Source organism: Gopherus flavomarginatus, chromosome 11 (genome assembly GCF_025201925.1).
Source record: "Gopherus flavomarginatus isolate rGopFla2 chromosome 11, rGopFla2.mat.asm, whole genome shotgun sequence".
Classification (NCBI taxonomy): domain Eukaryota; kingdom Metazoa; phylum Chordata; order Testudines; family Testudinidae; genus Gopherus; species Gopherus flavomarginatus.
In genome coordinates this window covers 20,318,203-20,340,576 of record NC_066627.1, presented here as the reverse complement: position 1 = coordinate 20,340,576, position 22,374 = coordinate 20,318,203, and the positions used below count along the sequence as shown (strand labels likewise).

General features: G+C 44.7%; 1 protein-coding gene across 3 annotated transcripts in view; it reads right to left on the bottom strand.

The window, feature by feature from the left end:
* Nucleotides 1-303: 303 nt before the first annotated feature.
* Nucleotides 304-22,374, bottom strand: part of ERGIC3 (ERGIC and golgi 3) — a 57,360-nt gene continuing 35,289 nt past the window's right edge. For all 3 annotated transcript variants that reach the window (XM_050918639.1, XM_050918640.1, XM_050918641.1), the window contains 6 exons: nucleotides 10,596-10,627; nucleotides 10,022-10,118; nucleotides 7,741-7,805; nucleotides 3,353-3,489; nucleotides 2,045-2,100; nucleotides 304-1,178 (listed from right to left, as the gene is read on the bottom strand). In XM_050918639.1, the coding sequence (XP_050774596.1) occupies nucleotides 1,099-1,178; nucleotides 2,045-2,100; nucleotides 3,353-3,489; nucleotides 7,741-7,805; nucleotides 10,022-10,118; nucleotides 10,596-10,627 (467 nt within the window). In that variant the 3' untranslated portion in view covers nucleotides 304-1,098. The remainder of the gene's footprint in view (nucleotides 1,179-2,044; nucleotides 2,101-3,352; nucleotides 3,490-7,740; nucleotides 7,806-10,021; nucleotides 10,119-10,595; nucleotides 10,628-22,374) is intronic.

Below are 22,374 nucleotides of genomic sequence, written 5' to 3'. Positions count from 1 at the left end.
GCTCCACAGTTCCAACGACCGACACGGGCGGTAAGAAAGAACTGAGGAGCGGGCGGGCCTGCAGGGGTATAGAGCAGGCGCCATACCGGCGCCACTCCAGGGGGCGACCTGCCGGCCCACCGAGTGTTGCTAGGGTAAAAAGTCTCCGACGAACGTGGACGCGGCGCGCACACACCTAATTGGAATGGATATGAGCAAGCACTCGAACAAGAACTAACCATGCCATCCTGCCTGCACACTTTGCCATTCATCATTCCCTCTGTGGTTCTTCAGACAGTTTTTGATTCACGTACCACTATGGGATCAAAGTTAATTCACCAATTTTAATAAATTAGTTAGTTACATTGAGTCACTCTACCAAATGCTTTACTAAAATCCACAGATGATATATTTTATTACAAAAGGTAAGGATATGGGGAATGAAAATACGATTCAATTTAAAAAATGGACGAAACATTTTTTAAAACAGCCAAGATTGGTTCCTTACTAGCACAGATCACTTTTCTTGCATTGAAAGAACAGTTCTGAGCATTCCTACTGCTGGAGTTTTAAGGTGCCCCTAGGCAGAGATTTATCACCTTGTAACCATGTCTGGTGTGCTAGGTCTTACACCTTTTTGCCTGAGAGATTCGGCAGGGCAGGACAGGAGGGGTCAGCACATTTTGACAGACGTCTGATGCAGTATCCAGTGAGCACATTTGTAAATATTCTGAACAAAAAGGAAATAACTGCTTGGTGGCGTTGCCAGAAAGTTTATTTGATGGCAACTTTAATCCATTCAGCATCTCATGACAGGATGCTCCTCCTGCAACAGCCTCAGGAGCAATTCAACGGCGATGGGCACGAAAGGCTGCCCACAGGAGGGTCTGCACAGCCTGACAAGATGGCTAATGAAAAATCCTCACCGGAACAAGGATCGAGCTGTCCTATCCATAAATCAATGCCAAACAAAGCACAAAGAGACAGTGATGGAAGGATGAGTGGGGGTGTCTGGTAATCCCAGGTATCTTCTCTTTGCGCACTCAGGGGGTCACTTGTGTCTTGATGGATTTGTTCAGTTCCTCTCTACATTCTTCATGGGCTGCAGCAATTTCATATCTACGTCGTCTTCCCAAGCTCTATTTTCTTCTGAATAGCACGAGCAGAATGATAGATCAAGGAATCAATGAGTCCTGCCACTGAAAGAAGAACAGAGAAGGATCAGCCCAGACATTCCACAAAACAGAGACGAAAATGCTTTATTGCATGGGACAAACACAGAACCCTTCCCCCAGGAGCGAAGTTCCAGCTCTAAGCACAGAGAACAGAACCCTTGCAGCTCCTTGGGAGATTGTGGAGACCCTGATCTCCTCTGATGGAGATGAGACACAGATGTGATTATGCTTCTCGGGACAAAGACCATTCTCACCAAGGCAGATGATGCATGCGCTGAAGAACAGAATGGTACCCAAAAGACAAGAGATTAAACTATTCTCACAGAACATAAGGGGCCAGGATTCCAAAGCAAAAGGACAAGACGTTTCCTTTCGACAGATGGGCACCTACCCCTATGTGTTTCATTGTGCATATTTATTTCCAAACCTATTTGCATATCCTGAAAACCCCAACCACCCTGCTTAGAACAAGACAGATTCATTTGACAAAAGGAACTGCTTCTGGAAAGCATTTCCCTGGTCAGACACATTTTCTAGACAAATATGACTCAAATTTATAGTAACAACAGAGATTCTGTAATACTACTTCAACTTTGTTACTGTTTCCAATGAAAATTCGGTGTAAAATTAGCTTCTTTTAGTACTGCCACTTATGCTGAAATTAGATATTATTGTATTTATACTTCTACTGTGAATTGGATCTTTGTAAATAAATGAACTTTCATTCTAATGATAATTTATAGCTCCAAAGGGTGTGTGGCACCTCAGGGAAGGCAAAGAAAGCCCTAATCTCTGCCCAAAGGAGCTTCAATCCACATTTCAGTCCTAGTATGAGCAAGGTGACAAGCCTGCACATTTTAGAAAAAAAATGAAACTAAAAGCTCTGATACCTGTAAATACTCCTCCCACAATGGCACAGACTCCTGTGAGGAAGTGTGTAAAGGGCCTAGAGAGAGGAAAACAGGTTGAATAATCTCCATGAGCTCAGGTGCCATGATGACAGATCGATACCTAGACAGATCACTTGCAAGTTAGAAATCGAGAGCTTAAACAAAACAAAAAGGAAGAATTTAATGGTGAAGAAAAATGAAATCCCCAAATTCAATCTGTCCAGCTACTGGTCAGGTTCTGCCACCCTCATTCAGGCTAAGTGGTGCCGTACTTTGAAAACAGGGTCACTGCTATCAATGGCACTATTCGTGAAGTGATACACAGAGGTCCTCATCCCAAATAATTTACCAGCAATGCCTGTCTGCACTGACAATGGAAAACCTCAAAACCAAACCAACCAAACAAACAAAAACCCCATGTTAATACGTGATTAAGATGGAGAAAAATGGAAAAAGTTAGGATATCACAAAGCTAAATGACACGAACTGAGCCACACTGCACAGTCTGCTTGTTTAAGGGTATATATTTAACAGAGTAATACATGTAATTAATGTACAACATAAGAGAAATAGGAACAGAAACTACGACATCCTGTGTATGCAGCTAAAACAGGAACCTCAGCTTTTCAGTTTGCTGAATTCTATCTGATTAACTTCACAATCTTCATGTAGCATTAACGTGGCTGTGTTTGAGATTAACACCCCACCCCCAATATGAATGGCTTTACTCTTTTCTGCTGTACTTCCACCATTGCACAAAGATAAATGAGACTCTGCTGTGAGACAGCACCACAAAAGCTCACTTTCCAAAACTGGTAACACACAGTGCAATATGCTGTATCCTGTGAGCACATCTGTTAATATTCTAAACAAAAAAAGAATTAATTGCAGGGGGATGTTGCCAGAAAGTTTATTTGATGGCAACTTTAATCCATCCATCAGTACCATTCTATCATAACAGAAATGCTGTGAATTCTCCTTTAATCAGAACACTGATTTAAAACATGGCTACGTTAAACAATACACTTTCGTACCCTTTGACTGTGTTTTATTTGTTGACTACTGGTTAGAAATACTCGGTGTTTTACTGTGTCACTGTGTGTGCCCTCCCCAATATAGCTGCCTACAATAAAATACATAGACACACTACTGAAAACGTCACAAAAAACAGATTTCATATACATTGTGTTACTGTCACTATAGCCCATGTTATAAAATCTCAGAAAATCTGGAGAGGTTCAGGTTGTATAAGAACTGGCCTCATCCTTCCAAGCAGGGTGAATGAAGTGAATAGAAACACCCCCTTACCTGTGTTTCTCTGTCAGTTTCACCATCATGGGAGAAAGCTCATAGAGCACAAATACACCAGGCAGGCCCTGATCTCCTATTAGCCCATTGGCGATTTTCTCATGCCGGGTAACTGAAAACTGGTTAGTCCTCACCACCTAGCAGAAAATAAATATGGAAAATAGTGTTTAATTCGTAACGTAACTAAAAGACTAAGTAGTGTAGACTGCACTTTGGAGCCTCTGCTGAAGGCCACCCTACCCCTAGAGGATGCTAGGGGGGGCACTCCCAGACCTAACCCTATCTTCACTGCAGACAACATCCTGCACTGCAGGACCTGCAGGATTCTAGAGAACTGAGATCCAGGAGTGAGAATGAGCCATGCACAAGTCCCCAAGCTCTTAACGATTTTTGGTCCCTAATGGTGGTGATTGTGGGTAGAAGCAAAAGTCCTCCCCACCCCCTACATCATCTTTGGAATCTTCCAGACAGTTCCTCCTCGAGAGCTGCCTGCAGCCACTGTTCCAGCACTTCTCAACCCTCCCGTAATGCTCCTCCCTGCCCTCCAGTCTTTGGTATTTTTATTCTGGTGACCTTTTGCCTCCCTGACAGCTGATAGTTCCTCCAGCCTTCGGAGGCTCTGGAGGAACCTTGGTTCTGTGGCCTGGATCTTTGTACTTAGTGCTCTGGTACTCTTGCTTCAGAGCATCAGCATTTCAAAGCCTTGTTGCTCTCTCAAGGCCTCAGTTCTTTCCTGGCGCACTCTGGAGATCTCCGAACTTTGGAGCGACTTGCCTCGAGTGTTTCTTTCCTCGTTCTCTGAGCAAATGTCATCCTCTATCTTGACACATCGAGTGCTTTCATGCAACATCTACATGGCAGAAAGATGGCTATCATGTAATAAGTATTCACTGCTTCCTCTACATAGAGGATTGGCATGCTGTGTGGCGATGTTTGCAGAATGCAGCCTGTGTACTGAACGATTATGGGAAATGTTTCCAATTGTTTCTCAGAGAATCCAGTAAGTTCAGCATGAGCCCAGATTGCAGGGCTTCAAAAGGAGAAATCCCGAAAGGGTAAGCCGGAGTTAGCTTTGACCCAACCTCCCTTGTAGGCCCAGGGGCTTAGCTTTCGCTAAAGCACTGTCTATCTTCCCATCCAAAGCAGGGAACAATGCTACAGAATGACTCCCCAACACCCTCCAGGTCTCAGTATTTGAGTTGGTTGTACCAAGCTCCCGCTAAATGGATGAGACACCACCTTGCCTCAACAGGAGATGGAGTAGGAGACAGATGCTCTCTGGATCATCACTGCGGAAGCTCCTGGGCTCACATTAGTTTTACATAAAAGCTTCCCGTGTCCCCTCTCCATATCGATTTAGGATTGAGGGATTGATCCAGGGAGCTTCAGTGTCAATCTCAATCACCAGTACAATGGGATTTCAAGTAGGAGAAGGGAGGTGGTATTACCTAGGTATATGGCAACAGTGAAATATTACTGAGGTACTGTGTCCAGTTCTAGTGTCCACTCTTCAAAAAGGATCTTAAACTGGAAAGTGTTCAGAAAAGAGCTATAAGAATGATTCAAGGTCCAGAAAACTCACCTTACAGTAAGAGATGCGAGAAGCTCAATCTACTTAGCTTATAAAGGGTAAAGTTAAGAGGGGCTTGATCATGGGACTATAAGTACCTACACAGGCAGAGTTCTGATCGCACAGGGCTCCTCAATCTAGCAGACAAAGGCAACAAGATCCAAAGGCTAGAAGCTGAAGCTAGACAAATTCAACTGGGTAAAAGGTGCAGTGGGGGGAATTAACCACTGGAAAAACTTACCAAGGGATGTGGTAGATTCTCCGTCACTTGCAGTCTTTAAATCAAGACTGAATATCTTTCTAAAAGATACATCCTACCTCAGCTACAAGTTATGGGATTGACGCAGGAATCATGAGGTGAAATTCTATGATCCATGCTAAGCCCAAGGTCAGATTATATGACCATTATGGCCCCTCTGGCCTTAAAAAAAAACAATAAAAAAAATCTGTGAATCTCTAAAGCTGCCTCCAAGGCAGCAGCAACATTTTTGACTCTCATATGGGACCATATGTCAAGATCTATCAGACACTGGCTCCTAAACTTGATGCTCAACCTCCTCTGCTCAGTGCCTTGGCACAGCAAGGAGTAACCAGGTTGGGCAGAGCCAGGATGAGGTTTGTGGACTGCTGGCAGGCTGCTTGGGTCAGAGCTCTGGACCAAAGCTTCATAGCCACAAGACAGCCAAGGATACAGGACAGAAAACCCCTTACTGGCCTGGGTGAACCCCATAACACCACATTAAGGTTCAGTACCTCTTCCAAACTTTTTGCTAGCATTAATTATTCTAACCCTGGATATTCTTGGTATCCACATAAATCCCCTTTTGAATCTTGCCATGCTCTTGACCTCAACAACTTCTTGTGCAATGTGTTCCTCCGTTTAATTACTCATTGTGTGAAAAAGTATTCCCTTTGATGAGTTCTGAATTTCCCATTTTTAAATTTCACTGAATGTCCCTTTGTTCTTGTGTTATCAGTCACAGAGAACAGAAGCTCCTAAGCCAGCTTTCCTAGACCATGTATCTTGTCCCCTGTTATACATCATCTTTCCCAGGGAAACACTCTTTCCAATCTCTCTTCATAGGAAGAGTTTTTCCAGGCGCCAAATCATTCTTATTTAATTGTGCAATACTGTGTGAGATGGGGTAACCAGGACTGCACATGGTATCCAGATGAGGCTGCACCATTTTTTTATATGATGATGTGAAAACAAATGATGCAGTTACCATATGAACCTCATTTCTGATCAGTCATGTGACTCGGGCGTGATTCTCTGCATGACTCCCTTGCCCCCTAATTCCAAAGCCTTGGCCCTGCCATTTCATTTCTCCTGTGAACACAAGTGAAGCTGGGAGGAGGACATGTAACACTGAAAGAAGAAGTTGACGGTGGGGCCTGCTTTAATGAAAGTGACAAGAAGGCAAGATTAGGTTTATTCAACCAGAGAACAATGGCCTGTTGAATAAAGTGCAGCAGGCACTGGAGTATGGGAGATATCTAAATTAAGAACCAGGCCACACACATCTGGGACTCCCTGCCACAATCACAACAACACACAGTTCAGCATCTGGCAAGGTCTACTGTTTTAAAGGGCAGAGGGCTGTGTCCAGAGAGGCTACTTGAGGCCTGACAAGGTCTGCAGTCTTCAAATGACCCCCTATGCTGTAAGCTTTCATTTCTGTGGGAATAAACTGCATTTTACTTGGTTCCCTTGTAACCTGGCTACAGAGTGCTTTAGGGGTATGCCAGGGACTCTTAAAAGTCTTTTCACAGGGAGGACCGCATCTCACTCAACAGGCCTCATCTCATAGATTCCCTCCCTCCCCATTTCAATCCCATTAATTATTGAACAATATTCTTGTGGTATTTACATGCTACTGCAATAATATCTGTCTGAGTATCATATGAAAGCTAATAACAATTGCTTATATGGAAATACGATTACAGCAAATTATACAGGCCATTTTAAATAAATTAATGGAGATATCCTATCTCCCAGAACTGGAAGGGACCTTCAAAGGTCATTGAGTCCAGCCCCCTGCCTTCACTAGGCAGGACGAAGTACTGATTATGCTGCAGATCCCTAAGTGGCCCCCTCAAGGACGGAACTCACAACCCTGGGTTTAGTAGGCTAATGCTCAAACCACTGAGCTATCCACTGCTTTAATCCACTCCTGTGTGTCCTACTCCTCTCTCCCCCCCTACTCCTTCACATGATTCTCTGCCACTTGGTCCTGTTCTCCCTTACACATGCTGTCTTGCTGCTCAGACCTCTTCACCTGAACCTACCTTCCCGCAAGGTCGTCATCTTTTCCACTGGACATGGTACCAGGTTCCTCATCCCCCATTCCAGTCATTCTGCTACAACTCATGACTCCATGCCATTGGCACCTCTAGTCTTGCTGGTGGAGCTGGAGCATGGGGACAGCTCCAATTTCCACGCCCACACTATCCTCCCTTTATGTAGCTGCAGCAGTACCTCATAATGGAAATGATTAGGTTAGCTCCTTCTTGTTTCCAGCTGCTTTTACGGGCATTCAAGCTTTTTCGCCATGGATGCCCAAGACCCACAGAAGCAGCTGGAAGCAGATACCCCATTGACGAGTGGGACATAAACGGATAGTCAGAAGAGCAAACAAGTGCCCTCCAGCAAGTGCTCCACCAATCACAGTTTGAGAAGGCTTTACACATTCAAAGATACAAACAAAATTAATAAAGCACAGAAGCATATGAACACAGGAGTGTTTCTGGGGTTAGGCCTGCAGAAGGAGACCAGCATCCCCAATGTGTGCACAGAGAAAAAAAAAACAGTGCTTACCTCACCATCGACTTTCATATAGACTGTAGGGACCACTTTGACGAAGTACTGAAACATCATAGAAGCTAGTAGCAGACGACAAAGAGACATAGTGAATAACTAGAAAAGACAGAGATGTGCCCATCCTGAATTTCATTGACCCTTATTAATAAATCTTTCTTTTAAGTGCTAATGCAGATACTTTCTACAGCCACAACAGACAGCACAAGACAGACACATCATGATGAACTACCTAGATGTGTTACAGGCTGGGAGAACTCTGACTAGTCATAGTATATATAATGTGGAATAACCACAGCACACAAAACAGACACAAAAAAGCATTGCCAAGCCATGCTGTAGAGCCACGCTGCATGGCCATGACATAGCCATGGCACACAGAATAGCTATAGTCGAGGATGGTAGTAGAAACCTGCAGCTAAGTTAAAATATGCTGATTTTCTCTAAATAGTTAGGAACTTGTCTACCTGAGAGGAGATCTCTCTCCCCATGCCATCACGGCTTAATTTAGAGGCCCCTTAGTTTAGACAGATGCGCCTGCTGGGAAAGCATTTTCCACAGAAGATACTAGCCATGGTTTGCAACAAGCGCAGGTCTGCTACTCTCCTGGATACCATGCTCACTCTTTTCCCCAGGCATTTAGGGTGAGGGTTAGATTGAGGGAAGGGAACAGATCTCTCTGAGGCAATGGTGAGATAAGATGAATCTCTAAAGGGTGAAGGGACTTTTGCACATGTTTCTTTTAAAATGTTTACAGGGCATATTTTAATTTTGGTCAAAGGCACCTAGAGCAAAGAATTGGTGTTTCAAATACAATACAAATAAATCCCTACCACCAGGCCATCGATCGTGGTCTTCTGCCACAGAGGGATTCTCAAGGGACCTTCCCCTCTGAGAGAGGCCAGAGCTCGTTTAGAAAATTCACCCTTGGGGCTGAAACTTTCCAAGCTTTGTCTCAGAGAGTGAATGGCAAAGTTCTCAGGAATTAGGAAGACTGAAGGCAGCTATTCTGCAAGGAAGATGGAAAGAGCAGCGGGCTCTTCTAGTCCCTCCCCACAGCTTTTAGTCACATGCCCCATCAAGCTACCTGTGGTTCATGGTGGGCTGTAACTGAGAATTCTCCTTCTTCAGAGAAATACCCAAAGAATTGTCGTCTTTCAAAATGACTGCCATCTCCCATTGTTCTCAAGGGGACTGAGGTTACAGGCTGACTTCAGTTAAGATGCCTTCTTTCAAACTGGCCAGCATCTTCCATTGCTCCCAAAGTGAAACTAACAGCAAAAGTAAGCAGCTCTTATTAGGCCTTTTCTGCACAGGAAAGTTACCCAAGTTACACCATTATAGTTCTGCTAGTATAACTCCTCATCTGGACACTTGTATTCCACCCTAAAGAGTACCTTTTGTGATTTAGCATAAACCCCTTGCTGTGCAGCATAAACTAACCTGAAAAAGACACTTGTATACCAGAATAAGAGAGTCCACGCAGCAGTTATACCTGTAAATAGTATCAGTTTAAATTCTCATCTTAAGTTATTCAAAAAAATATTTCCGGTGTAAACAAGGCCTCAGATGGCTGCCTGTGTGTCAGAATGTGAAAAGGAACACTCGGCCCCATTGAGCTGGAGGCTGATAAATTCCCTTCTCTAAATGGCTACCTGTAGCTTCAGTCTTATTGAAAACAGTGGGATATGGCAGCCATTTTGAAAGAGGGCAGTTTGTCATGGACTTCTCTGTAATAGAATATTATTCGTCAGCCCTTCCTGAAGGAGAAACTTTCATTTATCAGAAATAATGGCAAAAATTACTAAAGCTACTCATTGCACCAGATCTACTCACCAGAGAGGGCAAGAGGGAGGGGGAACTGCGTGCATGCGTGTGGGCAGGGGAGTGTGTACGGGCTGTTCGAGGGAAGAGGAAACTGGTGGGTGAGTTTGAGAGCATAGAGGACTGTAAGGAGGTGCACACGGCAGGAGGAATTTGGAGGACAGGAGTAAGAGAGAAACTGGGGTGCTTTAAAGTGGCCTACGCTATACCAGAAAAAGACACATTTATGTAGGCCAATTTGCCCCACCCCCAAGTGGGCAATGAGTGAGCAAATGTCAGGGAGAGCATACGTGTCATTTCTGCTAGGGCAGGAAGGCTTGCCCATTAGGCAGCACCAACAGGGTTCTCCCTGCAGCCTGTCCCAGTTGCCTTGGCTGTGCTGTAGCTCTTCACGTTGTTCTGAAACACTTATTTGATACAAAAGTTTAGAAAGAGATTCTCCTGCACATGGCTGTACCTTGCTGTGCAGTGATGTCTGTCCCATCCAGAGGGTTGACGAGGCCTGGATAATCCCTCCCAAATGAGAGACGTTTGATATAGTGCGTCATATTGATCTGAAACAGAAACACGGACACACTCAAACAGCTGGCACAACATCTACCCAGGGGCAGGATGAGGGCCCTGGAGTTTGCAGAACACGAACAACTTTCTTTGGTGAGAGACTCTAAGGGATAGGCATCTCCTCTCTCCCTCCCATGGGAAATTTCAATGTTCCTACCCACTGAGATTCCAAGGTGCAGGCAACTCCCCACACCCTTCCCACCATGGAAGCTTCCCTCTGGGGAGAGGTTCTGAGGCACAGGTGTCTCTTCCCTCCTGGTGCAGGGCAAAGAAGAGCCAACTCAGATGCAACTGGGGGGCACAGTGGGATTCTGTGCCTTCTCTCAAACAGCGCTTATATGGCTGTTAGACATGTGGCAAGGGAAAAAAGAATGTCAGAGAAGAGCTAGAAGTTAAGAAGAAAGGAGAAATCCAGTCTTTTTAAACAACATTTTCCATCATGTCAACACACATGCTCTTGCAACACTTACGTTATCAAGTCCAAAGCTCTGTAAATCATGAACTGCAATAGAGAAACAGCATGTTAAAATAATCCAGACCATGGAACGAAGGACATCTATTTGTCTCAGAAGGGAGCTCCCATCACATCTATTGCCATCTAAAGCATTAAGAAAACACCCTGGATTTCTCCCCTCTGCAGTAGGGCATCGGACAGATAAAACGACACTCAAATTCCCCCTTCCAACATTAACTAATTACCTCCAGAAGAAGGGATGGAAAGTTAGTTGAACTAGGGGGCTTATTTAAATGACACATCAGTCATCGTCAGACTATCTGCTCATGACCTTTAGGAAGTAAACATGCAGGGTTTGTAGGTTGGCTAGGAGAGCTCCACTGGTGTTCGTGCTCACTTGCTGAGCTCCAACTCTGGTCCTTGCTTAGCTTCTCAGACTGTTGCAGAATGTGAAGGCAGAATAATATTCATACGCATTTGACGTGAGTGACTGAACAGAGCATTTTCCTACCGAACTGTAACCACCAAATGAAGCATCCAAACAGATTGTCTACATCCCAGTAGCAGCTAGCCCTCATCTGTCCTTCTCCACTGCAATTCTGAGCCCACAAACAGGAAAAAAGCAGAGGTAATTTACTGCAACTGGAAGTTCTTCGAGATGTGTGATCCCTATCTGTATTCTGCATTTGGGTATGCATGCACGCCATGAACTCAAGTCTGGAAAATCTTACAAGCAGTGTCTATTGGCCTGTACATGCTCAGTAGGTCTCAGTTTTCTTGACTGAGGGTATAAGCGCCAGTGTGGGCTGATATCTATCCAGTTCCTCTTCTTACCACAAATCCAACAGGAACCAAAGCAGAGAGGATAAAGGGTGGGTAGTGAAATACATATAGGGACCACCCATCTCGAAGAGCCTCCAGTTACCGTAAGTAACCTCCACTACTTCTTCAAGTGCTGGTCCCTATGTATATTCCATACATGGGTAACTTGTAAGCAACGCTCACACTGGAGGTGGGTGCGAGGAACCCGGCAGCAAAGATGCCAATCACACTGCTGCATCTGCAGCGAACGAACGTGTAGCGTATAGTGAATGGATGGAGCTCTAGGTGGCCACCTGCAAATGCACTGTATCAGAACCTCTTGCAGGGATGCTGTGGAAGTGACTTTCGCTCTTGTGGAGTGAGCCATGACACTTCCAAGGGGAGGGATGTGTGCTAACCTGTAGCACTGTAGGAGGTATCCCAAAACCCACTTAGAAATCCTTTGAGAGGATACAGATTGCCCATGTGATCTTTCTGCTATGGTGATAAAAAGTCTTGGTGACTTTCTGACTGGTTTGATTCTCTACACACAGAACACCAGGGCAAGCCAGATTTCAAGAGAGTTAAGTCTCTTCAGAAGAAGCATGAGGCTTCAGATAAAAGGCAATTAAGGAGATACTTTGGTTGATGTGGAATTCAGAAACAACTTTGGGGAGAAATTTAGGATGTAAGTGAAGAGAAACCGTCTCCTTGTGAAAAAAACGTACAAGGAAGGTCTGCCATGCTGGCACCCAGCTTGCTGACCCTTTTGGCCAAAATGATAGCCACCAGAAATGCAACCTTCATGGACAGGTGAGACATGCAGCATGTCACTAAGGGTTCAAATGGTGGTCTGGTGAATGTCAACAGAATGACATTAAGGTCCCATATAGGTGTAGGTTTGATATAAACCATACTGTAGCTGAGTGTCTGAAAACAGAACATCTGTCTACTGGAGGGAGGCAGGCACTAATTGCTGCAAGGTGGACCTACAATGAACTAATGGAGAGACCCGAGCCTTTTAAGGACAAGAGATAATCTAAGATGACTGGAATACTTGCAGTAATTGGAGAATGTTGACTGTGCTGTGCCCAGGCAGAGAAAAGCCTCTGTTTGGCCAGGTAGCAGGTTCCAGTTGAATCATTCCTACTTTGGGTAAGAACAGCCTAAACAGGAAACTGTAGCGAAATAAGAAGCGATGGAATGGATAAGACAGAGTCTGTCTGGGCAAAAATCACACTGGGTAAAAAAGCAACTAGAGCTTCCCCTGAGATAGTGCTTGGGGTGTGCTACAGACCGCCGGGATCTGATTGGGATATGGATAGAGACCTCTTTAATGTCTTTAATGAAGTAAACACAAAGGGGAAATGTGTGATTATGGGGAACTTCAACTTCCCGGATATAGACTGGAGGACGAGTACTTGCAAGAATAATAGGGGTCAGATTTTTCTAGATGTGATAGCGGATGGATTTCTTCATCAAGTAGTTGAAGTACCTACGAGAGGGGATGCCATTTTAGATTTGGTGTTGGTGAGCAGTGAGGACCTCGTAGAAGAAATGGTGGTAGGGGACAACCTTGGTTCGAGTGATCATGAGCTGATTCAGTTCAAACTAGATGGAAGGATAAACAAATGTAGATCTGGGATTAGGGTTTTCGACTTCTCGAGGGCTAATTTTAAAGAGTTAAGGAAATGAGTTAGGGAAGTGGATTGGACGGAGGAATTAGTGGATTTAAATGCAGAGGAGGCCTGGAATTACTTTAAGTCGCAGCTGCGGAGACTGTCGGAAGCCTGCATCCCAAGAAAGGGGGAAAAAACCATGGGCAGGAGTTGTAGGCCAAACTGGATGAGCAAGCAACTCAGAGAGGGGATTAGACAAAAGCAGAAAGCTTACAGGGAGTGGAAGAAAGGCAGGATCAGTAAGGAAAGCTACCTTGCTGAGGTCAGAACATGTAGGGATAAAGTGAGGAAGGCTAAAAGCCGCATTGAACTGGACCTTGCAAAGGGAATCAAAACCAATAGTAAAAGGTTCTACAGCCACATAAATAAGAAGAAAACAAAGAAAGAAGAAGTGTGGCCACTATAAACTGAGGATGGAATGGAGGTTAAGGATAACCTAGGCATGGCCCAACATCTAAACAAGTACTTTGCCTCAGTTTTTAATAAGACTAGTGAGGAACCTTGCGATGATGGAGGGATGATAAACAGGAATGTGGATATGGAAGTGGATATTACCGCAACTGAGTTAGAGGCCATACTTGAACAGCTCGATGGGACGAAGTCGGAGGGCCCGGACAATCTCCATCCGAGGATATTAAAGGAACTGGCGCGTGAAATTGCGAGCCCGTTAGCGAGAATTTTTAAGCAATCGATAAACTCGGGGGTTGTGCCGTATGACTGGAGGATTGCTAATGTAGTTCCTATTTTTAAGAAAGGGAATAAAAGTGATCCGGGTAATTATAGGCCTGTTAGCTTGACGTCTGTAGTATGTAAGGTCTTGGAAAAAATTTTAAGGGAGAAAGTAGTTAAGGACATAGAGGTCAATGGTAATTGGGACGAATTGCAACACGGATTTACTAAAGGTAGATCGTGTCAAAGCAATCTGATCTCCTTCTTTGAGAAGGTGACGGATTACTTAGATAAAGGAAATGCGGTAGATATAATTTACCTAGATTTCAGTAAGGCGTTCGACACGGTTCCGCACGGGGAACTGTTAGTTAAATTGGAAAAGATGGGAATGAATGTGAAAGTTGTAAGGTGGATAAGGAACTGGTTAAAGGGGAGACTCCAGAGGGTCGTATTGAAAGGTGAACTGTCAGGCTGGAAGGAGGTCACTAGTGGAGTCCCTCAAGGATCGGTTTTGGGACCGATCTTATTTAACCTTTTTATTACTGACCTTGGCACAAAGAGTGGGAATGTGCTAATAAAGTTTGCGGATGACACAAAGCTGGGGGGTATTGCTAACACGGAGAAGGACAGGGATACTATTCAGGAAGATCTGAACCACCTTGTAAACTGGAGTAATAGAAATAGGATGAAATACAATAGTGAAAAGTGCAAGGTCATGCATTTAGGAATTAATAATAAGAATTTTGGATATACGTTGGGGGCGCATCAGTTGGAAGCGACGGAGGAGGAGAAGGACCTTGGGGTACTGGTTGATAGCAGGATGACTATGAGTCGCCAATGTGATACGGCTGTTAAAAAAGCAAATGCGATTTTGGGATGCATCAGGCGGGGTATTTCCTGCAAGGATAAGGAGGTGTTAGTACCGTTATATAAGGCGTTGGTGAGACCCCATCTGGAATACTGTGTGCAGTTCTGGTGTCCCATGTTCAAGAAGGATGAATTCAAACTGGAACAGGTTCAGAGACGGGCAACTAGGATGATCCGAGGAATGGAAAAACTGCTTTATGAAAGGAGACTCAAAGAGCTTGGCTTGTTTAGTCTGGCCAAAAGAAGGCTGCGGGGGGATATGCTTGCTCTATATAAATATATCAGGGGGGTTAACATTAGGGAGGGAGAGGAATTATTTAAGTTTAGTACTAATGTAGGTACGAGGACGAATGGGTATAAACTGGATATTAGGAAGTTTAGACTTGAAATTAGACGAAGGTTTCTAACCATTAGGGGAGTGAAGTTCTGGAACAGCCTTCCGAGGGAAGTAGTAGGGGCAAAAGACTTTCCTGACTTTAAGACAAAGCTTGATAAGTATATGGAGGGGATGTTATGATAGGGTCGTTAATTTGGGCAATTGATCTTGGATTACCACCAGATAGGTCTGCTCAATGGTCTGCGGGGAGATGTTGGATGGGATGGGAACTGAGTTACTGCAGAGAATTCCTTCTTGGGTGCTGACTGGTGAGTCTTGCCCACATGCTCAGGGTTTAGCTGATCGCCATATTTGAGGTCGGGAAGGAATTTTCCTCCAGGGCGGATTGGCAGGGGCCCTGGAGGTTTTTCGCCTTCCCCTGCAGCGTGGGGCACGGGTCGCTTGCTGGTGGTTTCTCTGCAGCTTGAGGTCTTCAAACCAATTTTGAGGATTTCAATAACTCGGTCCTGGGATAGGAGTTGTTATAAAATTGGATGGGTGGGGTTCTGTGGCCTGCCTTGTGCAGGAGGTCAGACTAGATGATCATATTGGTCCCTTCTGACCTATGAGTCTATGAGTCTAAATGAGCAGAAATGCTCTATTTCTGATGCCCATCCAAACACCAGGCTGAGAGATGGAGTGAGCCCAGACAGAGGTGTTTGATTCTGCCCTCTCTTGAGTTAGGAGATCTGGGAAGGGGCAAATCTTGGTCGAGGGTAGGAGGGAAGGAGGAGGGAAAGAGGCAGACATAGTCAGGAGCGCTGTTAACCAAAACCATCTGTGCAGTTGGGTGCTAGAAAAATGACAATGGTTCTGTTGTGAAACACCTTTCTTATGACCTGCGAAAGCAGGGGAATGGGAGGAAAAGCATATCTGAGGTTGTTTGTCCAGGATAATGAGAGCATTGCCTTGGCAGCAGCAGCCCATGGCACCTTTGGAGCAATACAGGGGAAGTTTTCTGTTTGTTTGCGATACAAAGAGGTCCTATTGAGGTGTAGCCCATTGTGTGAATATTTCAGTCAGGACGGACTTGTGGATCTCCCACTTGTAGTCTGCTGAGAAGTGCCTGCTTAGGTTGTCTGCTAAGGAGTTCTCAATACCTAGGAGGTAAGTGGCCTGGATAGTGATGATGTTTTTGATGCACCAGTTCCAGAGCCTGACAGCTTCCAGGAAGAGATGTCACTCCACCCTGTTTGTTTATGTAACCCCTGGTAGTGATATTGTCCAACATCACTTGGCTGTGGAGTGAGCATTTGAGTTGGAGGAAGACTTTGCATGCAAGGCAGACTGCTTTCAGTTCTAGTATGTTGATTGTGTAGTCTGGCCTTCCGTGGGGTCCAGGTACCCCGAGCAGTGTGATTGTTTAGGTGGGCACCCTATCCCAGGAGAGAGGCATCTGTCACAATGGTGGCACTGGGGGATTGGAGTACTGAAGGGATGCCCACTCTCACCTTTTCTGGGATCGACCACTAGGATAAGGAGTCAATAACACTGGTGGTAATAGCCACCTTGGAGTTGATGTGATCCTTGTCTTGTAAGGAGACTGAGTGGAGCCAGGGCTGCAGACATCACAGATGAAGCCTGGTGAATGGTGTCACGTAGGTGCATCTGGCCATATGGCCTAGAAGTGAAAGGTGCATCAAGACTGTAGTTTGCAGTCTGGGGATAATTTGTGCAAACAAGTTGCTCATTATTTGAAATCTTTGTGTGGGGGCGGAGGAGAACTCTCACAGAAATAGAGTCCAATGTCACTCCAATAAAGTTATTGTCCTCGTGGGTGATAAAATGAACTTTTCTCTGTTTATGTAAATGTGTAGGGCTGCAAGGAGCTGCATAAGAAACTCTGTTACTGACCCCCTCCTGGTGGGAGGGGCCTACCAAGAGCCAGTCATAAGAACGGCCGTACTGGGTCAGACCAAAGGTCCATCTAGCCCAGTATCTTGTCTATTGACAGTGGCCAATGCCAGGTGCCCCAGAGGTAGTGAACCTAACAGGCAATGAACAAGTGATCTCTCTCCTGCCATCCATCTCCACCCTCTGAAAAACAGAGGCTAGGGACACCATTCCTTATCCATCCTGGCTAATAGCCATTAATGGACTTGGACTTAACCTCCATGAATTTATCCAGTTCTCTTTTAAACGCCGTTATAGTCCTAGCCTTCACAACCTCCTCAGGTAAGGAGTTCCACAAGTTGACTGTGCGCTGTGTGAAGAAGAACTTCCTTTTATTTGTTTTAAACCTGCTGCCTATTAATTTCATTTGGTGACCCCTAGTTCTTGTATTATGGGAATAAGTAAATAACTTTTCCTTATCTACTTTCTCCACATCACTCATGATTTTATATACCTCTATCATATCCTCCCTTAGTCTCCTCTTTTCCAGTCATCCAAGTATGGAAAAATTGAGTAGCCTTGGAGTCTGATCTTGGCTGCCACCACAGAGAAGTTTTTTGTGAATATTCTTAGTGCTGTAACAAGTTGAAAGAGGAGGATTCGAAACTGGAAATGTTCCCGGCCCACCATAAAACGCATTAGCCTCCTAACTCGTGGGGTGAATGTCAAGAGCTGCAAACCACATCTCCTCCTGAAAGGAGGAGATTATTGATGCCACCATAATTATCTGGAATTTCAACTTTTGAACAAATAAACTGAGTTGCCAAAGGTCCAGAATGGTCTCCACCGTCTGTTCTTTTTGGGGACTAGGAAATACAGGGAGTAGAGTAGAACCTTCCCTGGTGATACTGAAGTCAGACGCGTTCTATTGCCTGTTAGTGTCGGAGGGATTCTGCTTCCTGCTGAAGAATCACCTCATGGTCCCCAAAGGGGGTCTGTGAGGAGGAAAGGAGAGGAACTCTATGAAGTATCCCTGATAGATAATCTCCAAGACCCAAGTGTCTGGCAAAATCAGCTGCCAGTTGTGGGTGAACAGTGTGAGATGGCCCCCAAAAATGATGGGGGAAGAGGTGGTTGGTAGGTGGGTCTGGCCAGTTCTAGAATGGCTTCATTAACCAGGAGGGCTACCTTATTTGGTCCTTGAGGTTGCAGGACATCCAGGAGTTGATGTTGCGGGTCCTGGACTTTCTCCAGTGGAATCTGGAGATCACTGGCAACCCTTTGCAGTAGCTCCTGGTACTACTGGCGTTGCAGGGGACCCCAAGTGGTCCCTGGGGAATTCATATCTGTTGGGCAGCAAGTGTAACTTCTTAAATGTCTGTCAGGGCTCGACTCTCACTGCAGAGACACAGGAGCAGCCAACACATCTGACTCATCCAAGTCTGAAAACCGCTCCTCTGGTAGCAATGGGGCCATTGGTACTGGACCTCTCCTATCAGAGGGCTGGAGGTAAGATATCTCCTGGGACACCAGAGTAGTATCCTCCTCCAGTGTAGTAATGTCTCCCAAGGGCTAGGCTGGAGAGGAGGGGAGGGGGATACATCTTGGCGTCTGGGGGGTTCTGGCAGTCAAGTCTGATGGAACTAGTGCATCCCAGGAAACAGAGCAGTCTTTGGTCAAATGAGGTGGTACCAATGACAAATTGGACCTGCACTTGTGGATGGAACTGGTGAACGTTGGTCCTTACATTTTGGTATTGGGGTGACCATTGGAACTGGTGGATTTTTCTTTCTAAACACTTTACCCTCCAATCTGGGGGCTTTTCGGGAAAGCTGGTTCCTTAAGGTTTGCATATAAAGGCTCATCCAACTCGATGGATTTGGGGCTGGGGTGGTCAGTTGAGGCTGATGGGGGGGGGGAGGGTGTCTCCCTGGCCCAGATAGGACGGGGGCCTCACAGAATCCTTCATCAGGTGTTTTCTCAAGCGACACTCACAAGCTTCTCAAATTCTGGGTGGGAACAAACAAGAAATACTGCACTTTGCAGAAACATGTGTCTCACCCAGACAGTAGAGGCAGCGCTGATGGTTGTTAATGCAGAAGGAGTGAGGGCAAGAGACACAATTCTTGAAACCTGGGACTCTGGGCACAGTCCCAGACCCAGGGAGGAAATTCCCAGCCAGGAAAAACTTACTATACAAACTATACTACTGAACTATAAATTTTAACTAGCTAAGAAGAATAAAACTATTTACAAATGTATTTACAGGTTCTACAAACGAGCTGAGGGAAGAAAGGACAGGATTCCACTCAGGTGCAGTGGTGAGAAGGAACTGGTGAGGTGTCAGTTGGGAACACAAGGAGACCTCCTGCACATGTGTGGGCCAACAGATTCTGCTTGTAAGAATTTCTGGACTCAGGCACAGGGCGCACATGTGTACCCACGTGTGGAAGACACATAGGGACCAGCACTCAAAGAAAAAGTATCTGTGTAGACTGTCTGTGTTCTGACTTTGGGTGGTTACCAGCATCTGACTTGATCTGAACTAATTTTATCATTGCTAGACCTTGAATACAAGCCTACTCTCTCTGTTTCTTCTGGTTTCCAGCACACTCTGACACCACATTACTGGGAGCACTGTTAAACCAGAAACAGCATGATGCACTTCATTTATACCTTTGCCCACATGAAAAAGAATCAAACAGTTGCCCAACTTCAGCTTTCTCCTCTTAGGCTAACAAGCTGTGGTTGCAGAGTGAGGGTACAGTTTACGTCTAAATTCCTGAATATCTCTCATTAAGTGTATCCATCAGGATTTACAAAGGAGCTATAAAAATTAAAACACAATATATAACAAATGGAAGAAAGGGGAAATTAACAGCAATTAATATAATTCAGAAGTTAGGAATTGCAGAAAACTGATGAGGGAAGCAAAGGCACACAAGGAGAAATCTATGGACAGCAGAGTTAAGGATAACAAGGAGTTTTTAAAATATATTAAAAACAAAAAGAATCCTGGCAACGGTATTGGTCCATTATTAGATGGAAATTGTAGAAGTATCAGTAATAATGTTGAAAAGGAAAAAGGGTTCAATAAATACTTCTGTTCTGTATTTGGGGGAAAAACAGATGATATAGTCTCACTATACGGTGATAACACTCTTTCCATTCCACTAATATCTGTGAAAGATGTTAAATCAGCAGCTACTGAAGTTAGACATTTCTGAATCAGCAGGTCCAGATAATTTGCATCCAAGAGTTTTAAAAGAGGCCGAGGAGCAAGCTGGACCATTAACGTTTACTTTCAATAAGTCTTGGAGCAACTGAGGAATTCCAGAAGAATGGAAGAAAGCTAATCTGCTAATTTTAAAAAGGGTAAATGAGATATAACCAGGGTAATTAGGAAATCAATCCCAGACAAGAAAATAAAGTGGTCGATACAGGACTCGATTAACGATGAATTCAAGGAGGATTATGTAAAAGCAGCAAAGGGTCCTGTGGCACCTTACAGACTAACAGACGTTTTGGAGCATGAGCTTTCGTGGGTGAATACCCACTTCGTCAGATGCATGTAGTGGAAATTTCCAGGGGCAGGTATATATATGCAGGCAAGCTAGAGATAATGAGGTAGTTCAGTCAGGGAGGATTATGTAATTAATGCAAATCAATTTTGGCTTATGGAAAATAGATCCTGTGAAAGTAACTTGGTATCTTTTTTTATGAGGTTACAAGTTTGGATGATAATGGTAATAATGTTTATCTAATATGCTAAGACTTCTGTGAGGCATTTGACTTGATGCTGCATGACATTTGGACTGAACACACTAGAATGACATCTGGCATACATTAAATGGATTAAAAGATGGATAACAGATCTCAATATCTAATCGTAAATGGGGAATCGTCATCAAGCGGTTGTGTGTTCAGTGGGGTCCCACAGGGATCAGATCCTGGCCTTACACTATTTAACACTTTTATTAGCCACCTGTAGGAAAACAAAATCATCACTGACAAAGTTTGAGGATGACACAATAATTGCGGGAGTAGTAAATAATGAAGAGGACAGGTCACTGATTTAGAGAGATCGGGATCGCTTGGTAAACTGGGCGCAAACACTATGTGTTTTAATATGGTGAAATGTAAATGTAAACATCTAGGAACAAAGAACGTAGATCATACTTGCAGGATGAGGGTGTCTCTCCTGGGAAGCAGTAACTCTGAAAAAGATTTGGGAATCATGGTAGATAATCAGCTGAAGACGAACTCACAGTGTGATATTGTGGCCAAAAGAGCGAATGTGATCCCATGTTTATACTCCAGAAGGAGTATAGATGTTATTTTATCTTTACATTTGGCAATGGTGCTACTGCTAGTGGAATATTGTGTCCAATTCTGGTGCCCACAATTCAAAAGATATATTGATAAATTGGAGCATGTTCAAAGAGAATGAGACACAAGAATCATTAAAGGATTACAAAAGCTGCCTTATATGGATAAGCTGAATAGTTTGAGCTCCTTGAGTCTAACAAAGAGAAGGGTATAAGATCATGTAATGGCTGGAAGATGAAGCTAGACCAATACAGGCCCAGGTAGGGACCATCAAATTGTGGAAGTAAATGTTGGGTTGTGCAGGTGGTATCAGAGAGAGGGCTTTGGATTCTTCAACCACGGGATATTGTTCCCAGAAGGAGAATTGCTAGGAAGAGATGGGAACCACCTAACGAAGAGAGGGAAGAGCATATCTGCAGTCAGAGCATACTTGCTAACCTAGAGAGGAGGGCTTTAAACTAGCTTGCTGGGGGATGAAGACCTAAGCCCTCAGATAAGTGGGGAAGTGCGATACCGGGAGGAAACACAAGGAGGAGGGTACAATGGGGAAGGCCTCCTGATTCATACTGAGAAAGTAGGGCAATCGGCTAATTATCTTAGGTGCCTATATACGAACGCAAGAAGCCTGGGAAACAAGCAGGAAGAATTGGAAGTCCTGGCACAGTCAAGGAACTATGATGTGACTGAAATAATAGAGAATTGGTGGGGTAACTCACATGACTGGAGCACGGTCATGGATGGGTATAAACTACTCAGGAACGACAGGCAGGGGAGAAAAGGTGGAGAAGTTGCACTGTATACAAGAGAGCAGTATGACTGCTCAGAGCTCCAGTATGAAACTGGAGAAAAGCCTGTTGAGAGTCTTTGGGTTAAGTTAAGAGATGAGAGCAACAAGGGTGATGTCGTGGTGGACATCTGCTATAGACCACCAGACCAGGAGGATGAAGTAGATGAGGCTTTCTAAGGACAACTAACAGAAGTTACCAGATCACAGGCCCTGGTTCTTCTGGGGATTTCAATCACCCTAACATCTGCTGGGAGAGCAATACATCAGTGCACCGAAAATCCGGGAAGTTTTTGGAGAGTGTTGGGAACAACTTCCTGATGCAACTGCTGGAGGAACCAACTAGGGGCCGTGCTCCTCTTGACCTGCTGCTCACAAACAGGGAAGAATTGGTAGGGGAAGTAGAAGTGGATGGCAACCCGGGCAACAGTGATCATGAGATGGTCGAGTTCAGGAT